General features: G+C 53.0%; 2 protein-coding genes across 2 annotated transcripts in view; one reads left to right on the plus strand and one right to left on the minus strand.

The window, feature by feature from the left end:
• Positions 1-24,743, minus strand: part of POLA1 (DNA polymerase alpha 1, catalytic subunit) — a 391,031-nt gene that overhangs the window by 64,518 nt on the left and 301,770 nt on the right. The window lies entirely within an intron of this gene.
• On the plus strand, positions 8,086-19,301 carry ARX (aristaless related homeobox). Its single transcript, XM_055564237.1, has 5 exons — positions 8,086-8,496; positions 10,155-11,025; positions 13,593-13,638; positions 16,445-16,773; positions 18,916-19,301. Exons 1-5 carry the CDS (start codon positions 8,301-8,303, stop codon positions 19,154-19,156), a joined length of 1,683 nt encoding a protein of 560 aa, XP_055420212.1. The 5' UTR covers positions 8,086-8,300; the 3' UTR covers positions 19,157-19,301.

Consider the following 24,743-nt stretch of genomic DNA (forward strand, 5'->3'; position numbering starts at 1 on the left):
TACTCTTGCCTGGAAAATCCCATGGACGGAGGAGCCTGATAGGCTGCAGTGCTTGGTGTCGCTAAGAGTCGGGGACGACTGAGCGACTTCATTTTCACTTTTCACTTTCATGCATTGGAGAAGGAAATGGCAACCCACTCCAGTATTCTTGCCTGGAGAATCCCAGGGACAGAGGAGCCTAGTGGGCTGCCGTCTATGGGGTCGCACAGAGTCGGACACGACTGAAGTGACTTAGCATACAGTGACAGATAACGCAAACTCTCCATTATCCATGAAAAAAAATAAGTAAAAATCTTTCCTAGGTCTAAATTTTACTTGAACTGTGGGTTTCAATCTCTTTTCTCCAACCTTTCTGAGATTCTCTGAGCAAAATACATTGGTTTTAATTTCCTGTAGTCCCTTGCAAACCTTAGGCTGGGAGAGTGAAAAACACCGACTTGGCCCCAAGGGTAGTCAAGTGAGGACTGAGGAAAGAGAATGAGGCCTCGATCAAAAAGGGGCCCGCCCTCAGGAGAATAAAGCAGCCAAATGCCATTTGCCCTAGTAAAATACCTTCTACTCCCACAGCAGTTCCCGGGTTCAGGAAAGATGTCCTAAGCTGCTCCCGGGTGCCAGGAACTGTGCTAAGGGCCACCAAGTGTGAACACGGGAAGAAATGTGAAGTTCAGAGGCACGCGACACAACATGTCAGGTGGGTGTGAGAAACCCACGATTTCCCACGCAAAGAAATCTCTCTGGGATCGTCTCATGGAATCCCCAAAGGAAAACCGCCTCGGCTGACTTTCGGTGCACTTGTGTCTGAGCGGATGCACAAGCTCTCCTCCCGCCAGCTTTTCGGCCTCGACTCTCCGCTCGCGGCGGCGGTCCTTCCCCAGGGCGGGTAGGTGACTCTACTCCCCGCCGCGCCGGCCACCTCCCGCCGCGCCCTCTGGCGGGCGCCCGGGTCCGGCCACTCCTCCCGGAGTTTCGGCGCTCTGGGGGTCACCGGGGGCGCGGCTTCGGCTCTGCACCCCCGGGCCCCGGATCCCGGGAGGAGAGGCCGCGACGTGGGGCGTCTAGGTGGCCCCCGCAGGGCCCCCAGCAGCTCCTCCAGCCCTGGGTGGGGACGCCTCATTCCCGACGGGGAAACCGAGGCCGCCGAAGCCTAGCGGTGCCCTGCGGATGGCCCTGCCGCCGCGCGGGGTAGGTCCGGGGGCCAGGCCGGTGCCCGCGGCCCTGCCTCTGCCTCCCCAAGAGGCCCCTGGGCCCTGAGGGTCCCCGTTCTCCTCCATCGTCGCCCTCCTCTCAGCTCGGGAGCCTCCCCCTTCCCCCAAAGACGCTGAGTGTCCTCGAAACGATCCCGGGTGGGCTGGAAACTCGAGGGGCAGAAGGGGGGGCCTCTGGGGAGAGGACGGGACCGCCCCAGATTTGGAGGAGACGCCTGTCAGCGCGTGGAATGTAAGCCCTTCTGCGCAGTTATTTTTATTCCAGGGGCCTTTCTTCCTCGTCCTCGTCCTCCTCCTCTATTTTCTCCCTTTCTGTTCAGCTATTTGTGTTTTCTGATCGGGTAAGTGATCTGCGGCAGGAAATGAGATATCTTTAGTCCAGAGGCACTGCGGTTCTAATAGTATCTATTCCAGAACCACTGGCTCTGTCTTACTTGTGGGCTTTTTTTTTTTTCTTCCTCGCAGGTTATTTTGTGATGAAGAGAACAGAGCGCTGTTCAGCCTCGGCATCTTCCCTCCTCCCTTCAACACAATGCAAGTCTTAATTAAACAAGGGACACCCACGCCTCCCTTCCCACAGGACCCCTTCCATCTGCTCCCCCTAACTCTGAAATACCAGCCTTTTATGGGCAGGGAAAGCCTCGTGTTGAACTTCCCAATTACCGAGACACATCGCAAAATAAGAGGCTGTAAAGCCATCACTCCAATTTCTGGACTCTTCCTTTCTAGGCTTTACCTAGTATGTGTTTTGGTGGCCTTAGTATGACTTGAAAATCCTGAAGGACTGAGGACTTGAGACTGCAGACACTCAGGTCTTGAAAAGCACGACTTGTGTTTTTGTGATTGATGAGTTAGGATTAACACACTCATTGCAAAAGAAATAACAAGTCGATATGAATTGGGCATTTTTCATCTTTGTAAAGGCTTCATCAGTAATTTTCTAACCAGAGGTTCTAAGAGCTTCAAGAAAAGTCACCTTTTCCACGTAGAACAGTCAAAGAGAGTTGGACAAGAACCCTGCTCCCTCTCTTCTCCATTTCTAGTCACACCAAGAAGGGTAGGGGATTTGTGAGTAGTGGAGAGCGCTGGGATCTGGGCTTCGACGATTTTCTGATGCAAAGATTCCGATTCCTTGGGGAGATGCAGGGCGGTGGCCCGATTAGGGGAATCACAAAGCAGTCAGTCATCAAGTGCGAGGTAGGGGGATACTAGAGCCAGAGTCAGGAATCACAGAGGTGGAAGGTGGAGGATCATCAAGTCAAAAAAGGGAGAATCCTAGAATTCGAAGGTGGGGTATTCTAGAATCACGAAGTGGGGGGCTGATTTCACAGAGCCAGAAGTGTAGGGGTGCCACAGAGACCTATTCCAAAGAAAAGAAATATGAGTACCCATCTTCAGATGACCCCTCAGTCAGGACTGAGGCGTGAGGGTGAGGTCGCAGGCGCCCAGGCCTCCATGAACACCCCACGGACAGCGGATTCCACTTTCCGGCTGGTGTTGCAGCCTCTGCACGCTTGCCTTCGCGCCACCCTCAATTATTCCACTTCTCGGGCCAGTGTTTCCTGAGGTTCACCAGCAAGAATCCACCCAGCAATTATCTCCCTTCTCGCGCTCATGGGGGGACATTAACCACAAACGCGCTGGAGAAGAAAGGTACAGATGGGTCTTTTATTGCACACTTGGAAATTTTTCCAAGGCTTTTGTTTTCTTCCCTCATTCATTCCTGCGGGATCGCGGGGATCTGCCAACTTCAATCCCCAGAGGCTGCGGCGGGAGGGCCCGGCCCGCCCCGAACCCCCGCTAGGGGGCGCCCTCTGGCCGTGGCGCAGAGCCGAGCGAGCGAGCCGGGCTCGGCTGCGAGAACGCCGACAGCCAGGGTCTGCGGGGCCTCGGGACTGACGCCGGCGTCGGGTCCCTCGTTACTCCGCACCCGAGCTCCTACCCATGCTCCCTCCACGTCCGGGGGCGCCTGGAGTAGCAGCTACAGAGTAACGGCTGCACGGGGACGCCTCGACCCTGGACGCACCCAGGGTCCCGCCGTCCGGCGACGGAGACGAAACCAGGCGGTGATGATTACAGGGCGCCGAGGTTTCCCTCTCCGCTCTGGAAACGTGGGGGATGGGTGAGGCAGGAGATGGGGGGCTCCGACCGAGGGGCTCGGGGTGACACCCACCCACTTGCTTCTTGCCCTCGGGAGGGGACCGCTTCCCTCCCCCCACCCCGCAGCCCCCGAGGGCAGACGTGAGACTGTGACCGTCCCGCCTGGCTTTGTGCTGGGAGCCAGGCTTGAAAATGCCTCGGTGGGCCGCCTGGACGGATGATTGGAGGTGATGGGGCGGCGGGGGGGAGCTGTTTTCTCTCTAGTTTTTGCTCCCCTGGCCCCTTTCCCCTGGCTGCTGGCGGGTAACCGAAAGTGGTGAAGTTTGACAATCAGGGGAGTTGTCTTAACACAGTAATCACATCCATGCGTCCGTACCTTGAGGGCTCGGCCGCAGTCCTCGCGACCCTTCCCAAAGCGCCGCTTCCCAACAGACCTCTCCCAGCCGAGCCCTGACGGTGGACCCCACCCCCACCCCCACCCCGCCCCGGCTCAGGCGGACAACACGGCAAAGACCGAAGGAATAGCGAACGCCAAGGAGCCTTCTTTGCAAATCTACGTTCTCAGTCCCTTTGGACCTTTCCACGGGCTGCTTCTTTGGTAAACGCATCAACAAACACCGTCCACAGACAGATCCCAGCAGCCGTGGGGAGAACTGAGGCAGGGGTAGGGAGTGCAGGGCAAGCAGCGGGCAGAGAAGGCGAGGGGCAAGCAGATTATGATACATTTCCTCCTATTAACAGACTTCCAGGAGGACAGACCTCGATTTGTGCATGAAACGCATAGCCTGAAGTGAATAAGACTGTGAAAGCAGTATTTGAGGAGGTTAACCTGGACTGGTTGGAGTTAAGGGGGGGTGGGGGGGAGGCAAATATTTCTGTTTGTGCCCTCCGGCTCTTCCCAGCACCGGCTGTCAATCCCGACGCTTGTTATCCTCACAAGGCTTCAGTTTGTTTGCCTGATCTCAGCAAGGTTTTCTTCCACAAGTAGAACTATAATTGCTATAATTCTACTGTATCATTTGGATCATTGCAGTATTGTTGTTTTCTCTCCCTCTTTCTCTCCTCCTAACACTGCAATAACGCGCTCCAGTGTTAAATTAGCAGGTTGCGGAAGACCATAAATGAATGAAAGTTTGTTAAAAAAAAAAAAAAGAAATTAAATAAATAAAACAGCAAAATGACTTGGCAAAGGGGATATCACATCATAGAGAATCCTCGCGTGTAATCAGGACTTATTGTCTTCCCTTCCAGTGGCTTCCAAATTGGTCGCCAGACTCCAATGAAGTTTATTTCTATTGTTTAAATATATGTTTTGAAGAGGTTGAGCATAATTTAAGGAGACCTGAGCCGGCCGGTGTGGCTGGAAGCCCATCACAGCTTTATTTATCTATGTGTATATTGCACAATAAATTAAAACATCTCAAATGAAAAGTGTGCAAGGTTAACTCTCCTCCAAACATTTTTTTTTTCCTGGATAATAACATCTGACTGCCACCCCCTTATCCCGCATTTCTTGCAAATATAATTTTGAAACTACAATGTAGAATTAGCTCTCACCACAGAAAAGAAAGGGGTTTCTTCCATTCGCCTCTTCTGGGTAATTATTATTTCCAATCCTGGGGACAAGCCTTGTTCTTTTCACCATAAACAACAGTTTTGAACACCTCTGACCCTCACTTCCGGCCATAATTGTCATTTTTATCTTAGTGATTGATTTTAAAAGCAGATGAACTGCAAACCATTGTTTTCCAGGCAGCCCAGGAAAAGAAAACCAACAGTTACAGACCTCAAAGATTAGAGGAACCAGGAGTGGTGAGTAACAAAGTACGAACGTGAATAATATTATTACTAAAATGAAATTCCTTTTGATTAGTGGGTAAAAGAAAGTGGAGAAAGTGAGGTGAAAAGAAAGCAAAGTGGCATCTTGCCGACAGTGCAAACATGAACTTGACTAAACTAAAAGTTCTTTTATACATAGTCCTATAGCCCAATCCTGAAAAGTCTACCTACTCAACAAATTAATTAAATTCTTCGTAGATATTAGAGGCATCATTTTGTTTTCTAAACTAACATGTAGGATAACACACACATATCTTAAACCCATCTTCTGATTAGACACTGTGGAGATACCAGCTGATTGTCTCCCCGTGGGTATGTTAGAAAAGTTATCTTTTTTAAAAAAAAATTAATATTTCAGAAATAGCAAGAGCCAACTGCAGATTTTGAACTTGGGTGCTGAATTGTGACAAAGATCATTTCAGGGCCGCTGGGTGTAAAGGGAGCTGAGTCGGGCCCTTCTCCCCGAAGTGAATGGATGTGCTTTCCCAATAGCGTCCTCACTTGGGAAGATTGATTAGAAAATACCAAAAATACACAAGATAAAATAACAATGTTAGTGTTTGCACCAGGTTTCCCAAAGAAAGATGCTACATTCCATTAATAGAATTAGATTTAATTCCAGGGGTCATTAAGTCAGAATCAGAAATTCTATGTTAACCTCCCCTTTTGCAGTGGATGATTAAAATTAGAATACACCCCAGCAGAAAGTCCGACTTCTTTTTTTAAAAAAAGGAGAACAGCTGCAGAAGGGGGAGGAGGGGGACGGAAGCTAAGAAGTCTTCCACCGAGTTGAAACCCCGTTAGGCTCTCAGAAATGAGTTGTGCGTTTGTGTCTCTCTTTAACACCCTCTTCTTGTGGACTCATTTTCAACCCACTCCTTGCGTGTGACGGAGTGTGACTCTGAAGTCACGGAGCCACCCGCAGCCGGGTCTTGTAGATTTCCGACGCGGGGCCCGCTGGGGAGGGAAAAGTGCCCCTGTCTCTCCCAGTGACCAGCCGCAAAGGCCCCCGCGAGGCTCCCGCGGCTGGAGGCTCGCTCCGAGGAGACCTACGAGTCTTTCCGCCTCTCTGCTCCGTCGAGACTCGCACCCTGGGAGTGGGCGCTCAGGGCCGGGGAGGGAATCAGCGCGCAGAATGTTACTTTAAAGCTAAACGGGGCTGTATAACAGAGAACTGTGGGTGAGACTAGAAAAGGAAGAAGGCAGGCAAACACAGAAGATACCAGGGGCCTTGGAACAACAGAGAGGCTTAAAAGAAAATCAATGTCAGAGAGAGCTCGGGTTCTCTTTCGCCCCCAACTCCCATCATCCAAGTGTAGGAAAAACTGCTGAGACTCAAACTAAAAGCCAGAGAGAGCGGAGACAGATGGACAGACTGACAGACACAGACACACACACACACCGATAGACACAGATCCTCTTCGTCTAGCTCTTAATAGTACTAGTAATATCACATTAATATTAACATTATTGATGTGCCTGTTCCTAACCCTTCATCCCCTCCAGTTGTGTCTTGAATGCTCCTGCCAAGCCAGCCTGATCTGTCTGCCACCCACCCACCAGCATCCAAGAGTTATGCAGATGTTTATGGCTGAAAAAAATTCCAGTTATGCATCCTTGTATTTTTAAATACTGACTGTAAGTGATTCAAGTATAATCCTTTGTAAAACGCTTTTCTCTGACACATTGAAGGGGTTGAGAGAGGAAAACCCGGCGTGGATTCCCCCTCCCAGGCTCCTCTCCCACCCACCACCCTCGCCCCCACCCTGCCAGCATCGAGGCCCCCGGCTATCCCTTGGGCCCTGCACCCAGAAAAAGAGGGCACCCGTGCTAGCCCTCACCCGGGCTCGGCACAACTTCAGTCGGAGTTGGGTCCCGTTTCTCAGCGCTGGACGCACTGGAAGCTGTTTGGGGAAGAAGAAAAACAAGTGCTCTCTCCCTGAGGTTCGCTCTCTCGCCTTTGCCGGGGGGGGAGTTCAGAACTTTAAGCGTTGAGATTGGGTTGAAGCTGAACCTGGGTCCCTCCCACCCTAGAGCGCTCAGGGCTTCGGTTAGATCCTGCTCCCTGAACGCGGGATCGGAGAATGTCCGGCTTCAGGGTGACGGCCTAACAGAGGCGAACTTATGGGGAGAAGAGGGCAGCGTGTCTGGGGAGAAGGGGGAGACTCTCGGGGCCTGTCCCCAGCTGCCCCTTCTCGCAGCCGACACTCGCCCGTCCCTTCCTGTTCTGTAGATGCGCTAGAGAAGGCCGCGCGCCTTTGGCAGACCTTTGTCTTTAAGGGGACTTTTTGCAGAGTTGAAGACGGTGATGAGACCCTACTAAAAAGAGAGCAACCGCTGGACTCAGGGAGAGGACTAACAGTTCAAGGCGTTGGGCCACAAGAGAACACTGAACGCCCCAACGACAGACGTTTACCGGCGGCCGTCACCCCGGCGGCCCGTCCGGCCTAAAGAGGACGGTGGCAGAGGGCCACTGAGGTCAAGGCACTGTCCTGGGAGAGCGACACTGGCTTTGAAAAGGGCCAAATCCGTCCGTACGCGAGCCAAGCCTCAAGGCCTTGCCTCCAAGGGAGTGAGGTCCTCGGGTTGGTGGAAGGGGCGCACGCCGCCCAAATGGCACCCACTGGCCTGACATCCGAATACGTTAGAGCTTCGGGCTAGCCCTAAAGGGTTAAAGGAGGAGCGTCAGGAACAGAATGGAGTATTTAGAAAGTTGCTAGTTGAAAACAAAAAATAAAAATAAAATTGGCTCGGGTGCGTGCCTGCTGCTGCCCCTCCTCCACCGCCGGCTTTTCCAGAATCCAGTCCGGGCTTTGCCGGGAGCGCACAGCCCAGAGCAGCCCGGCCTCTGGTGAGAGCCAATCAGAGGGCGCCTCTCAGCACGTGGAGGAGAGAGACACCAGAGCTCCGCGCCCGCGGCTCACTACACTTGTTACTGCTTGTCCTGAGCGCCGAGAGGGCGAACTCCGGCCGCAGGCAGGGCGGGAGCCGGCAGCCAGCGACCGAGAGAGGCAGAGAGGCACAGAGATCGCAATAATATCCATTATAACCAGCCATCTAACCCCACCCCCTCAACACACACCCATCCATCCCACCCGCCTCGAGAGGCAGCCAGCGGCCCGCTTCTCTGCGCCCAGGGGAAAAAAAACCCCAGCCATGAGCAATCAGTACCAGGAGGAGGGCTGCTCCGAGAGGCCCGAGTGCAAAAGTAAATCTCCAACTTTGCTCTCCTCTTACTGCATCGACAGCATCCTGGGCCGGAGGAGCCCGTGCAAAATGCGGCTGTTGGGAGCCGCGCAGAGCTTGCCCGCTCCGCTGGCCAGCCGCACCGACCAGGAAAAGGCCATGCAAGGTAAGGCTGTGCTTGCCGAGCACCTGAAAAGGGTGCTAGGCACTGGTTTGGATGTGCGATGTTCCGGGGCCAGGGGCCTGCGGTTGTCCAACTGGAGACAGAGGAAAAAAGAGGGAACAACTCTGAGGCCTGGTACCTCAAAGAGCAGTAAACCTCTTGCCCGGGGATGTCTCTCCCTCCCTCTCTGCTTCCAGAAAAAGCAGAGACCAAGCTTCGCTTCGAGGGCCCTTAGATTCTCGGTATTGGTTCTTAGGTCGTTTAAATACCCCCTTTGGTGGCCTTGCGAGTGCTCTGAAGAGGGGCGATGGGCCAAGAACAGCAGGAGCCGGGTGGACTCTTGTAAGAACTTGGTGAAGAGAAGAACCCCAAAAGCTGTGAATGGGGACTCCAGGCGGAGTGCGCCTTGGCCGTTCCTCTTGGGAAGATTTCTTTATACGAGGTGTTCTGCTTTTTTCTTCTTTTTAAAATTGTAGATTACTTGTGATCTTTTAAACCCAAGCTTTGCAGAAAACATCTCCCTGGGATTCCCCAAATGTTCCTTCTTGTATCTGAAGTGTATGAAATGTGCGGCTTCTGGGTGCTATATTTTCCTCTGCTGTTTTTTTTTTTTTTTTTAGAGTTGAGACGTTTAAAAGCTGTTTTTTCCCCTAAAATTAAAAATTCCAGAACAACTGTCGTTTTGCCCCGAAACTGTTACACCCAAGTTTCGCCTTTTAAATTCTGTAAACCAGCGGTCCAGCCGCAACGTCACTTGGAAGACAGGAGCGGACAGCGGGGAAGGGGGCGTTTAAAATAAAACTGACTTTTTCCTTTTCTTTTTTAGCCTGCAGTGGCACCTGTGCCAGGCGCTTCCTCGAGGGGAATGAGCGCTCTGTGCCTATTGCACCCCCTTACGTCCCCACCCAGGTCTTTCCGAACCCATTTTCTCCAGGACGATTTTTCTGGGCGAGGAACCCCCGCCCCTCCTGCTGGGGGCTGTTGGGGCCAGGTCCTCACTCAGGGCCACTGGGCCGCTCCCTCCTCCCCCGGTGCCCTCCAGGCAGTGGCCCCTCTCGCCAACCCGCAGCCGGGAACGCGTGGCAGAGCTGAGGGCAGAGGTCGTGCACAAAGTTTTCAGAGTGGTGGTGATTTTTAAAAAGTTGCTGAATGTTTGCAGATTCCCTCTTGCCCCGAAATGGGAAGGGGAAAGGTGAAGAGAGGACAAGAGGAAAGAAAAAGAAAACAATAAAGGAGGGAAGGAAGAAGGGGAGAGGAGTGCACAAAAAGAGAAAGGAAGGGAAGGGAGAGGAGAAAGATGCGGAAAGAATGATGAGACGGGGAGAGAGAAAGAAAAAGTGATTTAAAAATGAAAGGAAGGGCGAGTAGAGAAAGAAGTAAAGGAAGGAAGAAAGGAAATAAAGGGAAGAATAAAAGAGGGAAAAGAAAGGACCGATAGAGGAGGAGAAAAGGGAAAAGGAAGGAAACAAGAGCAAGGGAAAGAGAGAGACGAAAAAAAAAGTAAAAAGAAAACTGGGGAAGGAGGGGAGGGCTCGGAGTCTAGTGGTGCGGGGGGCGCCGCGCGCATCGGGGCCTGGGCGCGGAGGGAGCGGCGGAGGGCCGGCCCGAGCGGCGACTCTGTCCCGCCGGCCGGCGCGCTGACCGCTCTCCCTTGCCCGCAGGCTCCCCCAAGGGCAGCAGCGCCCCGTTCGAGGCCGAGCTGCACCTGCCGCCCAAGCTGCGGCGCCTGTACGGCCCGGGCGGGGGCCGCCTCCTCCAGGGCGCCGCGGCGGCGGCGGCAGCAGCGGCGGCGGCGGCGGCGGCGGCTGCCACGGCCACGGCGGGTCCGCGGGGGGAGGCCCCGCCGCCGCCGCCGCCGCCGACCGCGCGGCCCGGGGAGCGGCCGGATGGCTCAGGGGCCGCCGTGGCGGCCGCCGCTGCGGCCTGGGACACGCTCAAGATCAGCCAGGCGCCGCAGGTGAGCATCAGCCGCAGCAAGTCGTACCGCGAGAACGGGGCGCCCTTCGTGCCGCCACCGCCCGCGCTGGACGAGCTGGGCGGCCCGGGGGGCGCCGGGCACCCGGACGAGCGCATTGGAGCGGCCGGCGGCCCAGGTGGCGCCCAGGCGGCGAGTAGCGGCGCGGGCGCCGAGGACGAGGAGGAGGAGCTGCTGGAGGACGAAGAGGACGAGGACGAGGAAGAGGAGCTGCTGGAAGACGACGAGGAGGAGCTGCTGGAGGACGACGCCCGCGCGCTGCTCAAGGAACCGCGGCGCTGCGCTGTGCCCGCCACAGGAGCGGTGACCGCCGCCGCTGCTGCCGCCGTGGCCACCGAGGGCGGGGAGCTGTCACCCAAGGAGGAGCTGCTGCTGCACCCGGAGGACGCTGAGGGCAAGGACGGCGAGGACAGCGTGTGCCTGTCTGCCGGCAGCGACTCAGAGGAGGGGCTGCTGAAGCGCAAACAGCGGCGCTACCGCACCACGTTCACCAGCTACCAGCTGGAGGAACTGGAGCGGGCCTTCCAGAAGACGCACTACCCAGACGTCTTCACCAGGTACGCGCGAGGGGTGATCGTGGCAGCAGCGGCTGGAGGGCGCGAGGGGGTCCCGGAGAGGGAAGGTGGGAGGGCAGGGCCCTGGGGCTGGGGCAGGAACTTAGCTCCTGGACTCACCCCAGGCGCGCCCTCCCAATGGCCAAACCCCTGTTGACCAAAAACACCCTCCCACCCCCTCTACTCTGGGCTTGTAAGTTTAGACTGGGATGGGTTTGGTTTTGTTTTGTTTTTCCCTTCCCGAGGTCTCTCCAGTTTAATTTTTGTAATTACACGTTTTAGCTAGAGAGAGAAAAAGAAACGGCCTCTCCAAAGGGCGCCCGAACGTGCCACCTTGGAGACGTGCGCACCCCAGCGCTCACACTCAGGGCCCTTGGCGCTGCAATCCCGACTCCCCGCCAGGTCCCAGGCGAGGCGCAAGCAGCGCTGCCGGCCCTCGCCACCAGGGCTAAGCAGGGGCTATTTTTGGCCGCTGTGTGGTGCGCTTGCCCTCCCGGCCTGATGCCCCGGGAGCCTGGTGGGTATCAGTTACGCAGTGAAGCTGCCCGCGCCTGCAGAGAAGGCCGTTAAAAAGATCCAAGTTCTGTCGTTTGAGGACTCCTGGAATAACCGAAGGAAGTCAGAACTAGGCAGCGTTTGGTCTGCAGAGGCACCGACCACAATCTCCCCTTTCCATCGCTGTCCTCTCGCCCTCCGCGCACATTAAACGCAGTGTTGGTTTACTGTACGCGGGTTTACAGGGGCAGGCTTGGACTGCTGGGAGCCTGGCAGGCAACAGACAGAACAGCTGGGGGGAATTTCCCCCTTCTGACTGGTGTCTAAACCCGGGTGTTCCTCCTGGATCCGCTCCATTCCCACTCACCCGAGTTTTGGGGAAAGATGTACCTGTGAGATGACTGGGCCCCTGAGAGCCAGCTTAGTCATACCTGGGATGCCGGCCCGGCAAGGGGCCTTCCTCTCCCATCCCAAAGCTAAGGTCTGGCTCAGGCGAGGAGCCAGGTAAGGGCCAACTTTCCCCATAGGAGAGGGGAAAAGGGATGGGAGTCAGCCCGGACTTGGGCTTGTCAAGCTCGAGCAGCCCCACCTTCGCACGAGCCGTGTACGACTTTTCAATGTGCATTTTAGTAGCCCCGGAAAGCTGCCTGCCCCATTTGAACCCGAGGAGAAATTGCTTAGCGCTCAGGAGGCCTGAGCCAACGTTCCAGGGTAGTTGGTCTAGCAATTAATTGCCAAACTGTCTCCTAACCAGAAACGGAAAAGAGTAGATCCGACTCGGGGCAAAGCACTAAACTTGATCATCCCCTGAGCTAAACTTGGCCCTCCCCGTGTCATCCAGTCCCTTCATTATCTTTAAAAAAGAAAATAAATTCTAAAGTAATTGTCTCTATCAAATAGCTAAGCGGCCAACCCGCTTTTTGCATTTATCACACACACATAATTCAAAAGAAGAAAATGAGGTGATGTTGCTTGGCACGCAGGTCTGCCCTTTTAGCTTCTCCAGGGGAACCAAAGTACACGAAGAGGGGTGGCTGCTTGTCACCACCCCATGCCCACCTCTTTCCCACCCAGGGGGCTAGTTAGAGCCCCTTGGCTCCTGCTGGGACCCAGGCAGGAGTGTGGTTTTGGGGTTTTAGATCTGCTGACGCTTACTGTAGCAGGAAGCAGCGGGAAGCTCTCCAGTGAACCAGTTTTCTCCCAGTCCTGAAGTTCCAGGTGTGGGCCAGGCCGGGTCCCAGGCTGGGGCAGGCCCCGCTCTTTCATATTAGTGATTGGAGAGCCAATTACTCTCGTCGAGCTCATATTTTCGGTAAACAGGTTGTAAGCCATTTTACAGCATCTTAATGGTTTCCTATTTGCCTTAATTGTCGCAGTAATAACTGCAATGACGGGGTAGGGTTTCAGTTAAATTGACTTCCCCTGAGATGGGCAGGGTTTGTAGTGGGCACTGGAGTCAGGAGGTGCGCAAAATTTTGTTTAATCGAAAAATTACCCCACTGAACTCTTAACAAGCTTAACATATCTCCAGAGGGTAATGGGGAGTATGACCTAAGGGGGTGAGCGGGGGAGGAAGGCGGGGGAGAGAGAGATGGAAGAAAAGGCAGAGAGCTGGAGAGAGAGGAAGGAGAGGCGAGAGAACATTTTTTAAAGAAGGCAGAAAGCAACAAGGAGGGCTAAAGAAATGTTTTTAGTTGAGTGGAGAGTTCTCCCATTTACTCTTAGGACAAAAGAGGCTATAAGCACTGTGTGTGTGTGTGTGTGTGTGTGTGTGTGTGTCTTATCTAACTCGGGCTTAAGAGTGAGAGAGAATCCGAGACTTGTTCAGTCATGAAGTCACCACTGTCACTCTTGAATATAATATGATGCAATAGAATAGACAACATCCTGTATCTGGGAGTGTATTGTGTTTTCACGTTTGCAGTCAAATAGAAGACACTCCAGTGTTGAAGGGGTGGTGATGCCCAGGTGTCTGTTAGACACTAATGGAAGAGGATGCCAGCGAAGGAAAGGTGGCTGACAGGCGGTTGCTGGAGCCTGCAGTGACCTCCTGCCTGTGTGTTGCTTTCTTATAGGGAGGAACTGGCCATGAGGCTGGACTTGACTGAGGCCCGGGTCCAGGTGAGCCGCACTGCAGAGAGGGGGGAAAGGAGGGGCAGTGGGCTGGGGGAAGAGTGGAAGAGAGGTGGGCTGATGGATTAGGGGGTTCTTGAGAGACCCCCTTCATAAAATGAAGAGAAGCAGAATCAGAAAGATAAACCTAAACACCCCTGCACAAAATTATATTAAAATATGAAGATCTGGGAGATGGAAGGGGAAGGTTTCTAGGTTTGGGTGCCTTGTGGGAGGAGTCCAGGATCAGAAGAGGGGTTTCAGGGTCCCCAAGACTGCAGTTCAGAAGCCCCCTGGTCCACAGTCCCTGTAGGAAACAATCTGCGAACTGACTTTTCCTGGTTGAAATAATGGGATGGAGCATGGATTTGGTTGTTAGACAAATCCGCTCAGCTCCAAGCAGGTATTTGGCTGCGATTAAGTCTCCAATCGGGCTTCATAAAAGCCCACTTAGTGCTAGAACAAACAGGGCCATTTGAAGGCAAAATGCTGTTTGATTTCCCCTCCGCCCGCACAAGGAGCTGGCTAATGCTATTTGATTTCCCATTTTTTATAGCAATGAGCCCACATTGATCTAATAGGGAGTGAGTGCAATGCTATTAAAGGTGTTTGCAGCCCCATACCAGAGTGCATTTCCGAACCCAGGCCCCATAACCAAAGAGACGATCAACACTGGGCAGCCCCGATGGCCAACAGAAAACAGATGTCCCTGGGTTAGGAGCTGAGGGAATCACTTTACAGTCAAAATCAAGCGCTGATAAAGCACAATAAATTCCATATGGCTCATTTAATACACAACAGCTTCTTGCATTAGAGGGCTAATGATGAGGCCTGTCCCCTCCTTTCTGTTGACACATTTCTCCATTGTCAAACAGAGATGTGACAGCAACTCTGCATTTTCTGCTCAGGGGAACGAGTCGTGGGAAAGTTAAATAACTTTTAAAAAGAAAGAGAGCGCCCCCTCCCCTTCTCCTCTCTCCCTATTCACTGGAGAAGATGTAATTAAGTGAATATGAATTATTAGAGTCCTTTCGTTTACCTTTGGGGGGCCTCAGAGGTATTAATTCAATAATGAGGAATTGCAGGGGGACATCTTGATAATTGCAGTTGAGCCGAGAGCCGATCTGTCTCTAGAAGGTTTCCATGTTCTTTGAGGGCATTCTGCCTCCACTGTCCCCCCGCCCTTTACTCCTTTCACTGCCATCGAGGAGTGGCGGGTATTCTTGTCTAGACAGATTTGGATACACAAAAGCTGCCCACCCAGCCTGGTCCCATCTAGTCTTATTTTTTCAAGTCTCTGAATTTCCACACTGGAATGTTTCTGCAATTCTCAAATAGATTATTTGAGGGCTGTGAAATGTTATGGATGGGCCCCCTTTGGGCAGAATTTTAAGTAATCAACCGACTTGGATTCTCAGTTTTTCTTGTGTTAGGTGGCTATCTAGAAGTCAAACCAAACCTAGATACCAGTGCTAGTAATGACAACTCCAGTGTGTATATCTGAAAGGCATAGATGTCTTAAAATTTTAAAAAACATATACCTCTGGGATCATTTACATTATATTTTAATATAACTCTGTATAGCCCCAGAGTTCATTCTTAATTTTTAGACTTGTGTGCAGGCTTAAACTCAGCCCTAAAAATACTAATGCCTTCAAGGGAGAAGGAGCGTATCTTCTCAGCTGTGGGTGTGATGAGCAGGTCACATAAAAATACTTTCATGCTCCTAAAAGTTATTTTTAGACCATGGTAGCTGCCACATTTCAGGTAAAGGTCTCTACTAAAGCTGCTTTCTATTAACAATTAGGAAGATACCTTCTGCTGAAAACCTCCCCTCAACCTACAACTATCTTACTTAAATAACCCACTTAAACCACATCCCCAGAAGAAATAAAGGACCAATTAGCTATGAAGATGTGCCCAGTCTCCAGGTATCCCACACTCTGGTTTCTGTGTCCAAGTATCACTGTAGACCTGATCCATGCAGTCACTGCCTTCCTTAGCAGAACCTGGCCCTGCATGGAGCCCCTGCAGATAGCAGGCTGTGTACCCCACGCTTCATTACAACTGCCTCCTAAACTGTATGCCTGTTTGCTAATTATCGTGGGTATTTCTTCCCTCAGTCCCAGCTCCCCTCAAGCCCCCAAACATAGGGTAGTGCTCATAGGTGTTCAGTAAATATTTCAGGAAAGATTAAATGAACCACCTCCCTGATTCCCTTTTCAACGTAGAGCAAAGATTCTGTCACCTCTTGGGAAAACCCGAAATGGGTGAAAAGAGCTGATTTGCCACAGAAAGCTGCTGTGCATTCTCTTGATGGCTGTCTGTTCCCAAGAGTCATCACTGAATGCCAGCTTCCACATGCCTTATTTGACTCATTCCTCATCACAGCCTTATGAATAAAGTTTTATTATCCCCATTTTACAGATTAGAAAACTGAGGTTCAGAGAGGTTTAAGTGACACACAGCAAGCAAATGGCAGCGCAGACATGTAAACCTTGGTTTCCTCACTTCTAAATACAACAAACCATTTCTTAAATTTGGAAAGGAACCAGGCTAGTTAAAATGTCCACTGGAAAGGGTTCACTTGCCCAGTAGTTCCAGATGACTTTAAGTTAGGCCCTCTTTCTTTGCCCCTTTGGTCCCAGACGTGTCCTTGAACAACCTGAGGCCATAGAGGGGCGAGGTGGGCGAGGGCTGCAGTGGAAAAGTGGAAAGGAGGGAGGGCCCGCGGAGCGGGGGTAAGAGGCGGGGACCGCCTGGAGCGCCTACCCGGCCGGAGCGGCGCCGACCCCTGCCTCTCTCGGCTTTGCAGGTCTGGTTCCAGAACCGTCGGGCGAAGTGGCGCAAGCGGGAGAAGGCGGGCGCACAGACCCATCCCCCCGGTCTGCCCTTCCCCGGGCCGCTCTCGGCCACTCACCCGCTCAGCCCCTACCTGGACGCCAGCCCCTTCCCTCCGCACCATCCCGCGCTCGACTCGGCCTGGACTGCCGCTGCTGCAGCCGCCGCCGCCGCCTTCCCGAGCCTACCTCCGCCTCCGGGCTCGGCCAGCCTGCCGCCCAGCGGGGCGCCGCTGGGCCTGAGCACTTTCCTCGGAGCCGCAGTGTTCCGGCACCCGGCCTTCATCAGCCCTGCGTTCGGCAGGTAAAACGCGGCTTCGGGGAGGCTGTCTCTCTCATACACGCACAGAGGCTGGGGCCCTGGGAGGAGGCCAGAGATAGGTAGGGACTACACACATCTTTCCTCTTTGGCTTAACTTGAGACTTAGCCAAAGAAAATAATCTCTAATGTTGCCTTAAACAGTGCGGATCTTGAAGGGAATGACTTGGGACTGAACGGCAGAGGAAAGGGCAGTGGCAACAACAGCAACCACAGAAATTGGAAGTGTTCAATGAAAGCTTTAAAGTACCATTTGAAGGCAGCAACAGCCTAGACCAAAGGTGGTGTGTGTGTAAAAGGGTACAGGTGTAGGCTGCAGAGCCGGGATGACTTTTCAACTTTTGCAAAAATCCTTCCTCATTCCCCAAAGCCTGGCAGCCAGAGGAAATACAGCCCTGGGGCCAAGGGCCCTCTGAGTCCAAAGAAATCTTTCTTCTTCCCCAGACTCTACCTTCCTTGTCATTCAAGTGATCCGCTGCCAACCATACCCTCATATATGCAACCCCGGACCCCCAGAGCAGCACAAGACAACGAAATCAAAGAAACGGTTCATCATATATTATAAATCCCTTTCTTTAAATGAACATCGAATGATGAAATTAAAAGTCTGTATAATCACACAGACAAAGAAACAAAGGAGAGATGTATTAAGTTGGAAAGTGCAGTGAAAGTAAAACTGAATGCAGCTTCAGTGATCTCTCTTTCGGAGAACAAAGAAATAATAGATTCATCCAACTGCGCAGCCACTTAACAAAAAAATCGTCTTGGAGAAAAATTTCAAAAAAGACTCAGTAAAATTACTTTCTTGTAACAACCAATGAAGTAAACAGAAAGTGCACTGAAGTGTAGTTAGTGACTCAGTTTACCTGGTGGAACCAGAGCATGTTACGCCCCCTCCAGGCCACACTTGATTGTTTCTTATTGGAAAAAAATGTTTAAGTCCTCTGTTCCTCGCCCACCACCCTCTCCTTTTCCTCTTCTCACAACAAGTGACTTGTTAAAGTTGCCAAACCATGGCTGGAGTACCAGCTGCGACATCTGGAGAGGCTGGAAGGAGGGTGCGGTGGGGGTGGCACGAGAGGAGGAGGGTGGGCTTGGGAGAAGCGGGGGGCGCTCCTCGAGCCCAGGTGGGCTCATTTATAATGGTGGAAACCCTGAGTTGGCCTTCCGGGGGCCGGAGCCAAAGCCCTGGGAGTTAGCGGCGGCGGTGGTGGTGGCATTGAGGGTCAGGGGCGGCTCGGCCTCTTCCGCAAGTCTGGCGCGGTGCAGTGCAGAGGGTGGAAGCGCCGTGCGGGTCAATGCTGGCGCCTTCTGGAGGCGGTTTCGCGGACTGGAGTCCCAGACTTGGGTTTTGCCGTGCGCTGCACGCGGGGGGTGGGTGGGGGGGGGTGGTGGTGCGGGTCCGGGGGCTCTTTGGTACTGGTGACTGCATGGGGCGCAGGGAATGCGGTGCTAGCGGGTCATAGTTGCCTGGCGAGCGGAAATCAACAGGCGGGAGCCCCCATCCCCACCTCGCGGTCGTCGGTCGGGCTTTGGCAGCTCTGCCCGGCGCAGGAGGGCGGCCGCGGCGGCGAGAAGGCTGGCAAACAAGACCAGCTTTTCCAGGGTGAAAGGAGCCCCGGGCCGAGAAGGCGCTCTATAGGAGGAGTACAAAGTGCAGCACAGGTGTTTCTCAGTTTTAATCCCACTTTGTCCTTTCTCTTTTTCTTCTCCTCCCTTTCTCTCCTTTCTCTTTGTCTCTCTTCTCCCTCTCGGCAAATAGTATTATAGGCAGTTGGAGCTCCTAGTCTAAAGTACACTCCCTTTTTAAGCGAAAGCCCAGAATCCGCGCAGTGGGACCGTGGGGTTCGGGGACTCGGGGCTTGCTTCCTCCACGGCTCTGGTCCCTCCAGGAATATCTGGCCCCTCGGTCTTTTCCCCACTCTGTTCGTTTCCTGCCCTAGTAAAGCCTTAGAACGTCCCAGCCTCCCGCCCGCGCCTCCAGCTACTCCCCAACCCCGGACCTGCGACTCTGTGCCCCAGCGGCGGCGCCCTTCTGGTCCGCCGGGGAGAGGCGGCGGGAAAGGCTGCACGAGGCGCTGCGCGCAGCTTTCGGGGCGTCACCGCGCTGTTTTGCTCTCCCTGCAGGCTCTTTTCCACCATGGCCCCCCTGACCAGCGCGTCGACCGCGGCCGCGCTCCTGAGACAGCCCACGCCGGCCGTGGAGGGCGCAGTGGCGTCGGGCGCGCTGGCCGACCCGGCCACGGCGGCTGCAGACAGACGCGCCTCGAGCATAGCGGCGCTGAGGCTCAAGGCCAAGGAGCACGCCGCGCAGCTGACGCAGCTCAACATCCTGCCGGGCACCAGCACGGGCAAGGAGGTGTGCTAAAGGCTTCCCTCCACCCTCGCGCCCCGGGCGCGACCCGAAAGGTCACCTCACTCAGCACCACTCAAGACCAAATGGAAACAGAGGACCAGCACACTCCCGAGACGGCACTGAGAGAGCGCAGCCGCCTTCGCAGCAGCCTGGACGCGGGCAAGGCAGCCCTCGGCGCTACCCGGACGTGGCACCTCCTCGGCTGGCTGTCCACCCGCCCCTGCCCCTGCCAACTTCGCTCCAACTCAAACGTCCACTCTCTCCCATTCTTTTATTGAAAATATCGGGGAGGTTTTCTCCCTAAGTCACCTGGTATTGAAGTTAACAATTTAAAAACCCCAACCTCTCTGCCTCCTGACACCCCACTTAGCTTTTTTTTTTTTTTTTCCAAATAGCATTTTGGCGCTCCAAGTTGATCTTGCCAGCGTGGCCCCAGCCTTCGGCGGCGGGGAAGCGAATGCGAATCTGTAAGATAGCTAACAGTGCACTTAACGGAAAGGGGCGTCTTGTTCTTGTTCTCTTCTTTATCATACATCAACCAAGGTTTTTATATCAAACCAAAGGGAAATACTCTGCTAGAATATGGACTGTTGAAGTCACCAAACTGTGATTATTGATTCTGTACATACCATTGTTATTAAAAAAAGAAAAAGAACAGAGCTTTGTATATTTGAAATGTTATAACGCAATTGCACTCAGCGTGGTATGGTAAAAGTTTGTCCTCCTGTAGATTCTTACTGTGTTGTAGATACGGTAGGGTTCCTAGACAAATATTTATGTACTCAAGCCCTTTATTTAACTTATTAACTGTAGAGGCTTCCGAAACCTTCAAGATAAAGGCAATGGTACAGTACTTTTGTGTAATGTGTAATTGTTATCACTTTTCCTTGCTATCTAGTGGAGAAGTGTCACGCTCAAAATAAAAAAAAATATATGTTTAACAAAAGGAAGTGTGAATATTCTCTACAGGAGCTGAGGGGACAGTAGAAGGCCCCCCTCCCAGAAGACCGGGTGGGCTCCTGCGCCCCGACTCCCCCAGAGTTTATCTGCACTCCCGTTTTCCTGGCGGAGGGCCCTGGTTTGAATGTGATCCTCAAAAGATCCGTAGGATTTCCTAAGAAGGGTTAAGATCGCCGCCGCCACGGAGCTTTCCACGTGCATCTCGGATCTCCTGGGTCGTGTTGCAGTGGGAGCTGAGGGCCCTGGGCCTCGGAGGTGGGGTGGGCTTGAGGGAGGCGTTGACGGTGAAGACAGAAATTTGAAGCGAGCGGGGAGTCTTAGCTGGGAAGGCGAAGGAAACTGTTCGTGAAAAGTGCCACGTACAAGGAAGTGCGCAGTCCGAGATGACGGGAAACGGCGCGAGAGAGGAGCCCAGGCGCTGGCTTCCGAGGGGGCGGGCTACACGGTACACGCGCGGGGAGGAGGGTCTGTGGCGGGGGTAGCGGGAGCAGGGAGGAGGGAGTGTGTGGGGGGAGGTAGGAGGATGTGTGGTGGGGGGAAGAGAGGGAGGGAGAGAGTGGGAGAGAGAACACAGAAACAGTGATGGAAAGGCAGCGAGGGGTATCCAAGTGGCAGATCTTAACTCGACAAATGTCATTACATCACTTATCCAGGCATTGGGAAATGTATATACTTGTAAAAAAAAATCTAAACAACTCAGGTTTCGCGAGGAGACCCAAGCAGATTCGCAATCTGCAACCCCCTGGGCGCACCCCTCCCCGCGCCGGCGGCGACGGTAGCTTCTCCCTCCCCCGGGCCCTGCCTGCGCCCCACGGGTGACCGTTCGGTGTAAGCCCGCCCGCGGGGGCCGGGTCTCGCCAAAGCTCCCAGGGTGATGGGAAAGGGAAGAGAAGCTTAATTAGTTTCAATTTGTAGTAATTAGTGCGCTGGACCTTTGGGGAGAGGGGCAGGCGCGGGGAGGGGGGAGGCCGCGGCGTGACTAGCGTGGCTCTTGGAGCCGGTGCCGCAGCCCCACCAGGCCGCGGGGCCAGTCGGTCGCGGCTGGGGGCGCGGACGCGTCTCCGGGCCGGCCCCGCCGGGTTCCACGCGCGCTCCCGGACCGCGCCCCAAAGAAGGGGGGCGGGTCCCCTCGCCGCTCTGGGCGCAGGCGTGAGCGGCCGAGGGGCATGTGCGGGGGCCGGCAGAGGTTAGCGGCGACTCGCGGGTGGGCGAAGGCTCCGCAGCTGCCGCCCTCAGCCTCGGGCGTCCTCCGCTCGCCCGCCCGGCCGGCAAGCCGCAATCCCCCCGCCCGCCGGACACCTTGGGGAGCGCGCCCGCGGGGCCCAAGGCTGAGGGGGCTCCTCGGATCTTGGCCGTCGGGTCACCCGGCCCGGCCCTGGCTCGCGAGGGCGGAGCTCGCAAGCAGGGCCCGGCCCCGGGCACGGGGAGTAGGCGCCAACTACCTCGGCTCAGCCCTTCCCGCCGCACACTCCTTCTCCGGGGGTTGCAGGCTCAGCAGGAACTTTCTAGGACATTCCCCGAGATCTGAGTGTCTCAAGCCTTCACCAGACTCCACAGAGTCTCCTGGGGTGAAGGTCGAGTTCCTGGGGTGGACAGGGCTTCTCAGGAGTTTGAGGTGGGGTGGGGACTGCGGAGCGCAGGAGGGGCCTGAGGAGCACAGGAGGGGCCTGAGGGAAAGGGCTTTTTTGGGGTTTTTTTTGGTGGTCAATATCAATTTTCCGTTGATTTTGGCTTTTGTTTAGGTAGGGCTTTTTTTTTTCCCCCTTCCAGGCTGCCAGTTGGATGGTATACGAGAAACAGTACCATTCTTCCTGTTAATGAACTCTTTTTTAAGTCATTTTTTCTCATTTGACCCTTCCATGGAGCAGAAGCAAATTGCGTGAAATTACCTCCAAGGATTACATTTATTACTGGCCAATGAGAACCCCTCTCCTTGTTTTACAAACTCTTAATCCTATGTCATTCTGATGCTGCAAACAAGCCCGGTCCTGGGCCTCCTATTCTTTCAACTTTCCCCAGCTGGAAGGACCTCATTCTGCACTTAATATTCCCCATAAATATCACACGCTAAAGACCCCCTGACTTCCAGCAAGTCCACATTAAACATGTGACATGTCACGCATGACAAACTCTGAGTATCTTTTCAAAGCAGCATTAAAAGCAAAGAAACCAATTTTCTTCTCCTTCCAAACCTCCCCAAGTGCTGAATGATGGGGATTGGAAAGAGCCACTGGAGCGTACTTAGGGGGATTTTATGAGATTTTCCAGAATGATTTAATCTTATTGTGAGCATTATTAATGAATGGCAACCCAATTTGGCCCCAATATCTGGGAAAGCAGTCACAATGCTGGGAGCAGCTGACCCCCCTCCCCAACCTTAAGCAAACCTGTTCCACCCTGGAGGAGGCCATGCAGAGCCCAGGGGAGTTCGGGAGAGCCCCTGTGATGGGGGCATGGCTGTTCCCTATCACCCCCAGGCCCGAATGCCCCACCACCTGCTTTCCCAGGGCCACCCCCACAGCATCTTGGGGTGAGGGGTGAGGGAGCGCAGTTTGGCCTCTGTGGGAAGGATGAAGGGAAAGGGCAAGTTAATTTGTTACATTTTCAGACAGGCTAGTCAGATCCTGAATGGGCCCCGAAAGGCAAGGCAAGAAGGGAGCAGTAGGCCGAGTAATTTCAGAAGATGTCCCTAAGTACTCTTCAGTCACCAGCTACCCATGAGCCAGACTGTGGACAGTTAGGGAGGATAGCTCAGGCCTGTGTGGGGAAGATAGAAAGTGGATGAATTAGGGAGAGTGATCACCAAAGGGAAGGTTTTAGGGCTTGAAACCCAGTCTTCATTTAAAGTCACCAGTATAGGCCTCGGCCAGTTTCCCATTTTTTTCATTACCATGCCCCCACTGGGACAAACACTTATTATTGTTGGTTTTGATCTGTAATACCAAGAGACGAGGCACTTGTACCTCTGTTTTTCATACCGTTTTGAGTGCAAATACCTTACTAGAATGGAAAAGTGGCTGATGGTAGAGGGAAGGAAATTATACATGAGTTAGTTCAACTTGCTTTTAGAGGAAAAAATATGTATGTGAGCATGTGTGTATGTGTATACACAAAAGTGAGTGTGTCTGAATGAAGGGGGTCTTAAATGGGGCCTAAAATGGTATTTTGGAACACCGAGTTCCATGGAGCAATTGCTTATGTATTTAAGTGACAGTGGCAGCCTAGCTGGGGGGCGGGGAGAAGAAAAGCTGTTACCTGACTGGGGTGGGGGGAGGGGGAGAAGCATTTTTCAAAGGAAAAAGTTGTGTTGTCCCTGGACTTTATTAACAGTCCGGTTTGAAGTATACATTTTTTTCTTTACAGCAAAGGGAGCGATTACCAGTTATACATTAAGAAATGTCATTCAGTCATTTTTATTCATTCTCCGGAAATCTTCGTAAAAGCCTGAATCATACTTCTACAAGCAGCAATTTTGTTAATCCAAGGGGTTATTACTCTGGGCCCTTATTAGGTTCTACACCACTGCCAAGCAATCCTATAACCCTCTCAAAAGAAGTTTACCTCCCTGTTATAAAACCAGTAGTGGTATTTATACTGTGCAATAATTAGTGTATTACTTGAATCCACTAACACGTTCATTTTATCTCTGCACAAAACCTCTAGTCTGCTTATAGAAAGCTTGTGCCTCCTTTGGTGCTGGTAAAGTGGTGAAAGAGTGAATTGAAGGCTGGTTGCACTTTCTCCTTTTGCCTCGCCTTAATTCCCATCTCTTTTTGCTCTCATCCAATTAGCACAGTGTATTAAGCGGTTTATCATCTCATAGTCAGCTATTGAGAGAAACAAGGCGAGCACTTTGCAATAGAACCTGCGCTCCTTTGACACCCTCAGGTACTTACATATTCCACTGTGCTATGAATAATAGAGGAAGAATGGAGCGCTAATTCCCTCATCAAAGAATGCCTTGTCTGCTGCTTTGCTCAACAACACCATTCTGATCAAAAGAAAAGCAATAAAGCTTAGCATAACAAAACGAAACCTACTTATTAGCTTAGTGGTTAAATTAATGCAGAGCCGCTGCTATTCAAAACCAAGGTTTGAAAACAGCCTCCAACAACCTGATAATGCTGCCTTCGGGATGAAGGAATTTTAATCTGAAATTTGAGGCTGGCTCAGATGAGTTCATCTATTAAACTGCTATAAGGAAGCTCCACAGCAAACCGTTCAATTAAGAAATATTTAGGTGAGCAGAGAGAGAGAGAGAGAAAGGGAAAGGCAAGGCGGGTTAAAGTCTCGGATGGGAGATGGGAGAACTGAATTGACGGTCAGTGAATTCTGAAGAGGATCTGGGGCTTAGTGTTTTTCATAAAACCCTGACAAGACAGAGAAAGCTGCTTTTGGAGTTTCCTTATCTCTGCATTACCTGCCAAAGTAATTTCAATCTGTTCGAAAAGGCATGCTGAGGTGCATCTGTATATGTTGGAGGTAAGAGGAGGTACAGGCTGGAGAAGGAGCTGGTGGTAGGGGGCAGTGAATTCATCCCCTTTGACCAGCCTCCGCCAAACTGCAGTCTGTGAACTTTGGCTCGCCCCCATGTCTTGGGTAACAGTCTCAAGACGAACTCCATCTGTTTCCTGGGCAA

Source organism: Bubalus kerabau, chromosome X (genome assembly GCF_029407905.1).
Source record: "Bubalus kerabau isolate K-KA32 ecotype Philippines breed swamp buffalo chromosome X, PCC_UOA_SB_1v2, whole genome shotgun sequence".
Lineage (NCBI taxonomy): Eukaryota > Metazoa > Chordata > Mammalia > Artiodactyla > Bovidae > Bubalus > Bubalus kerabau.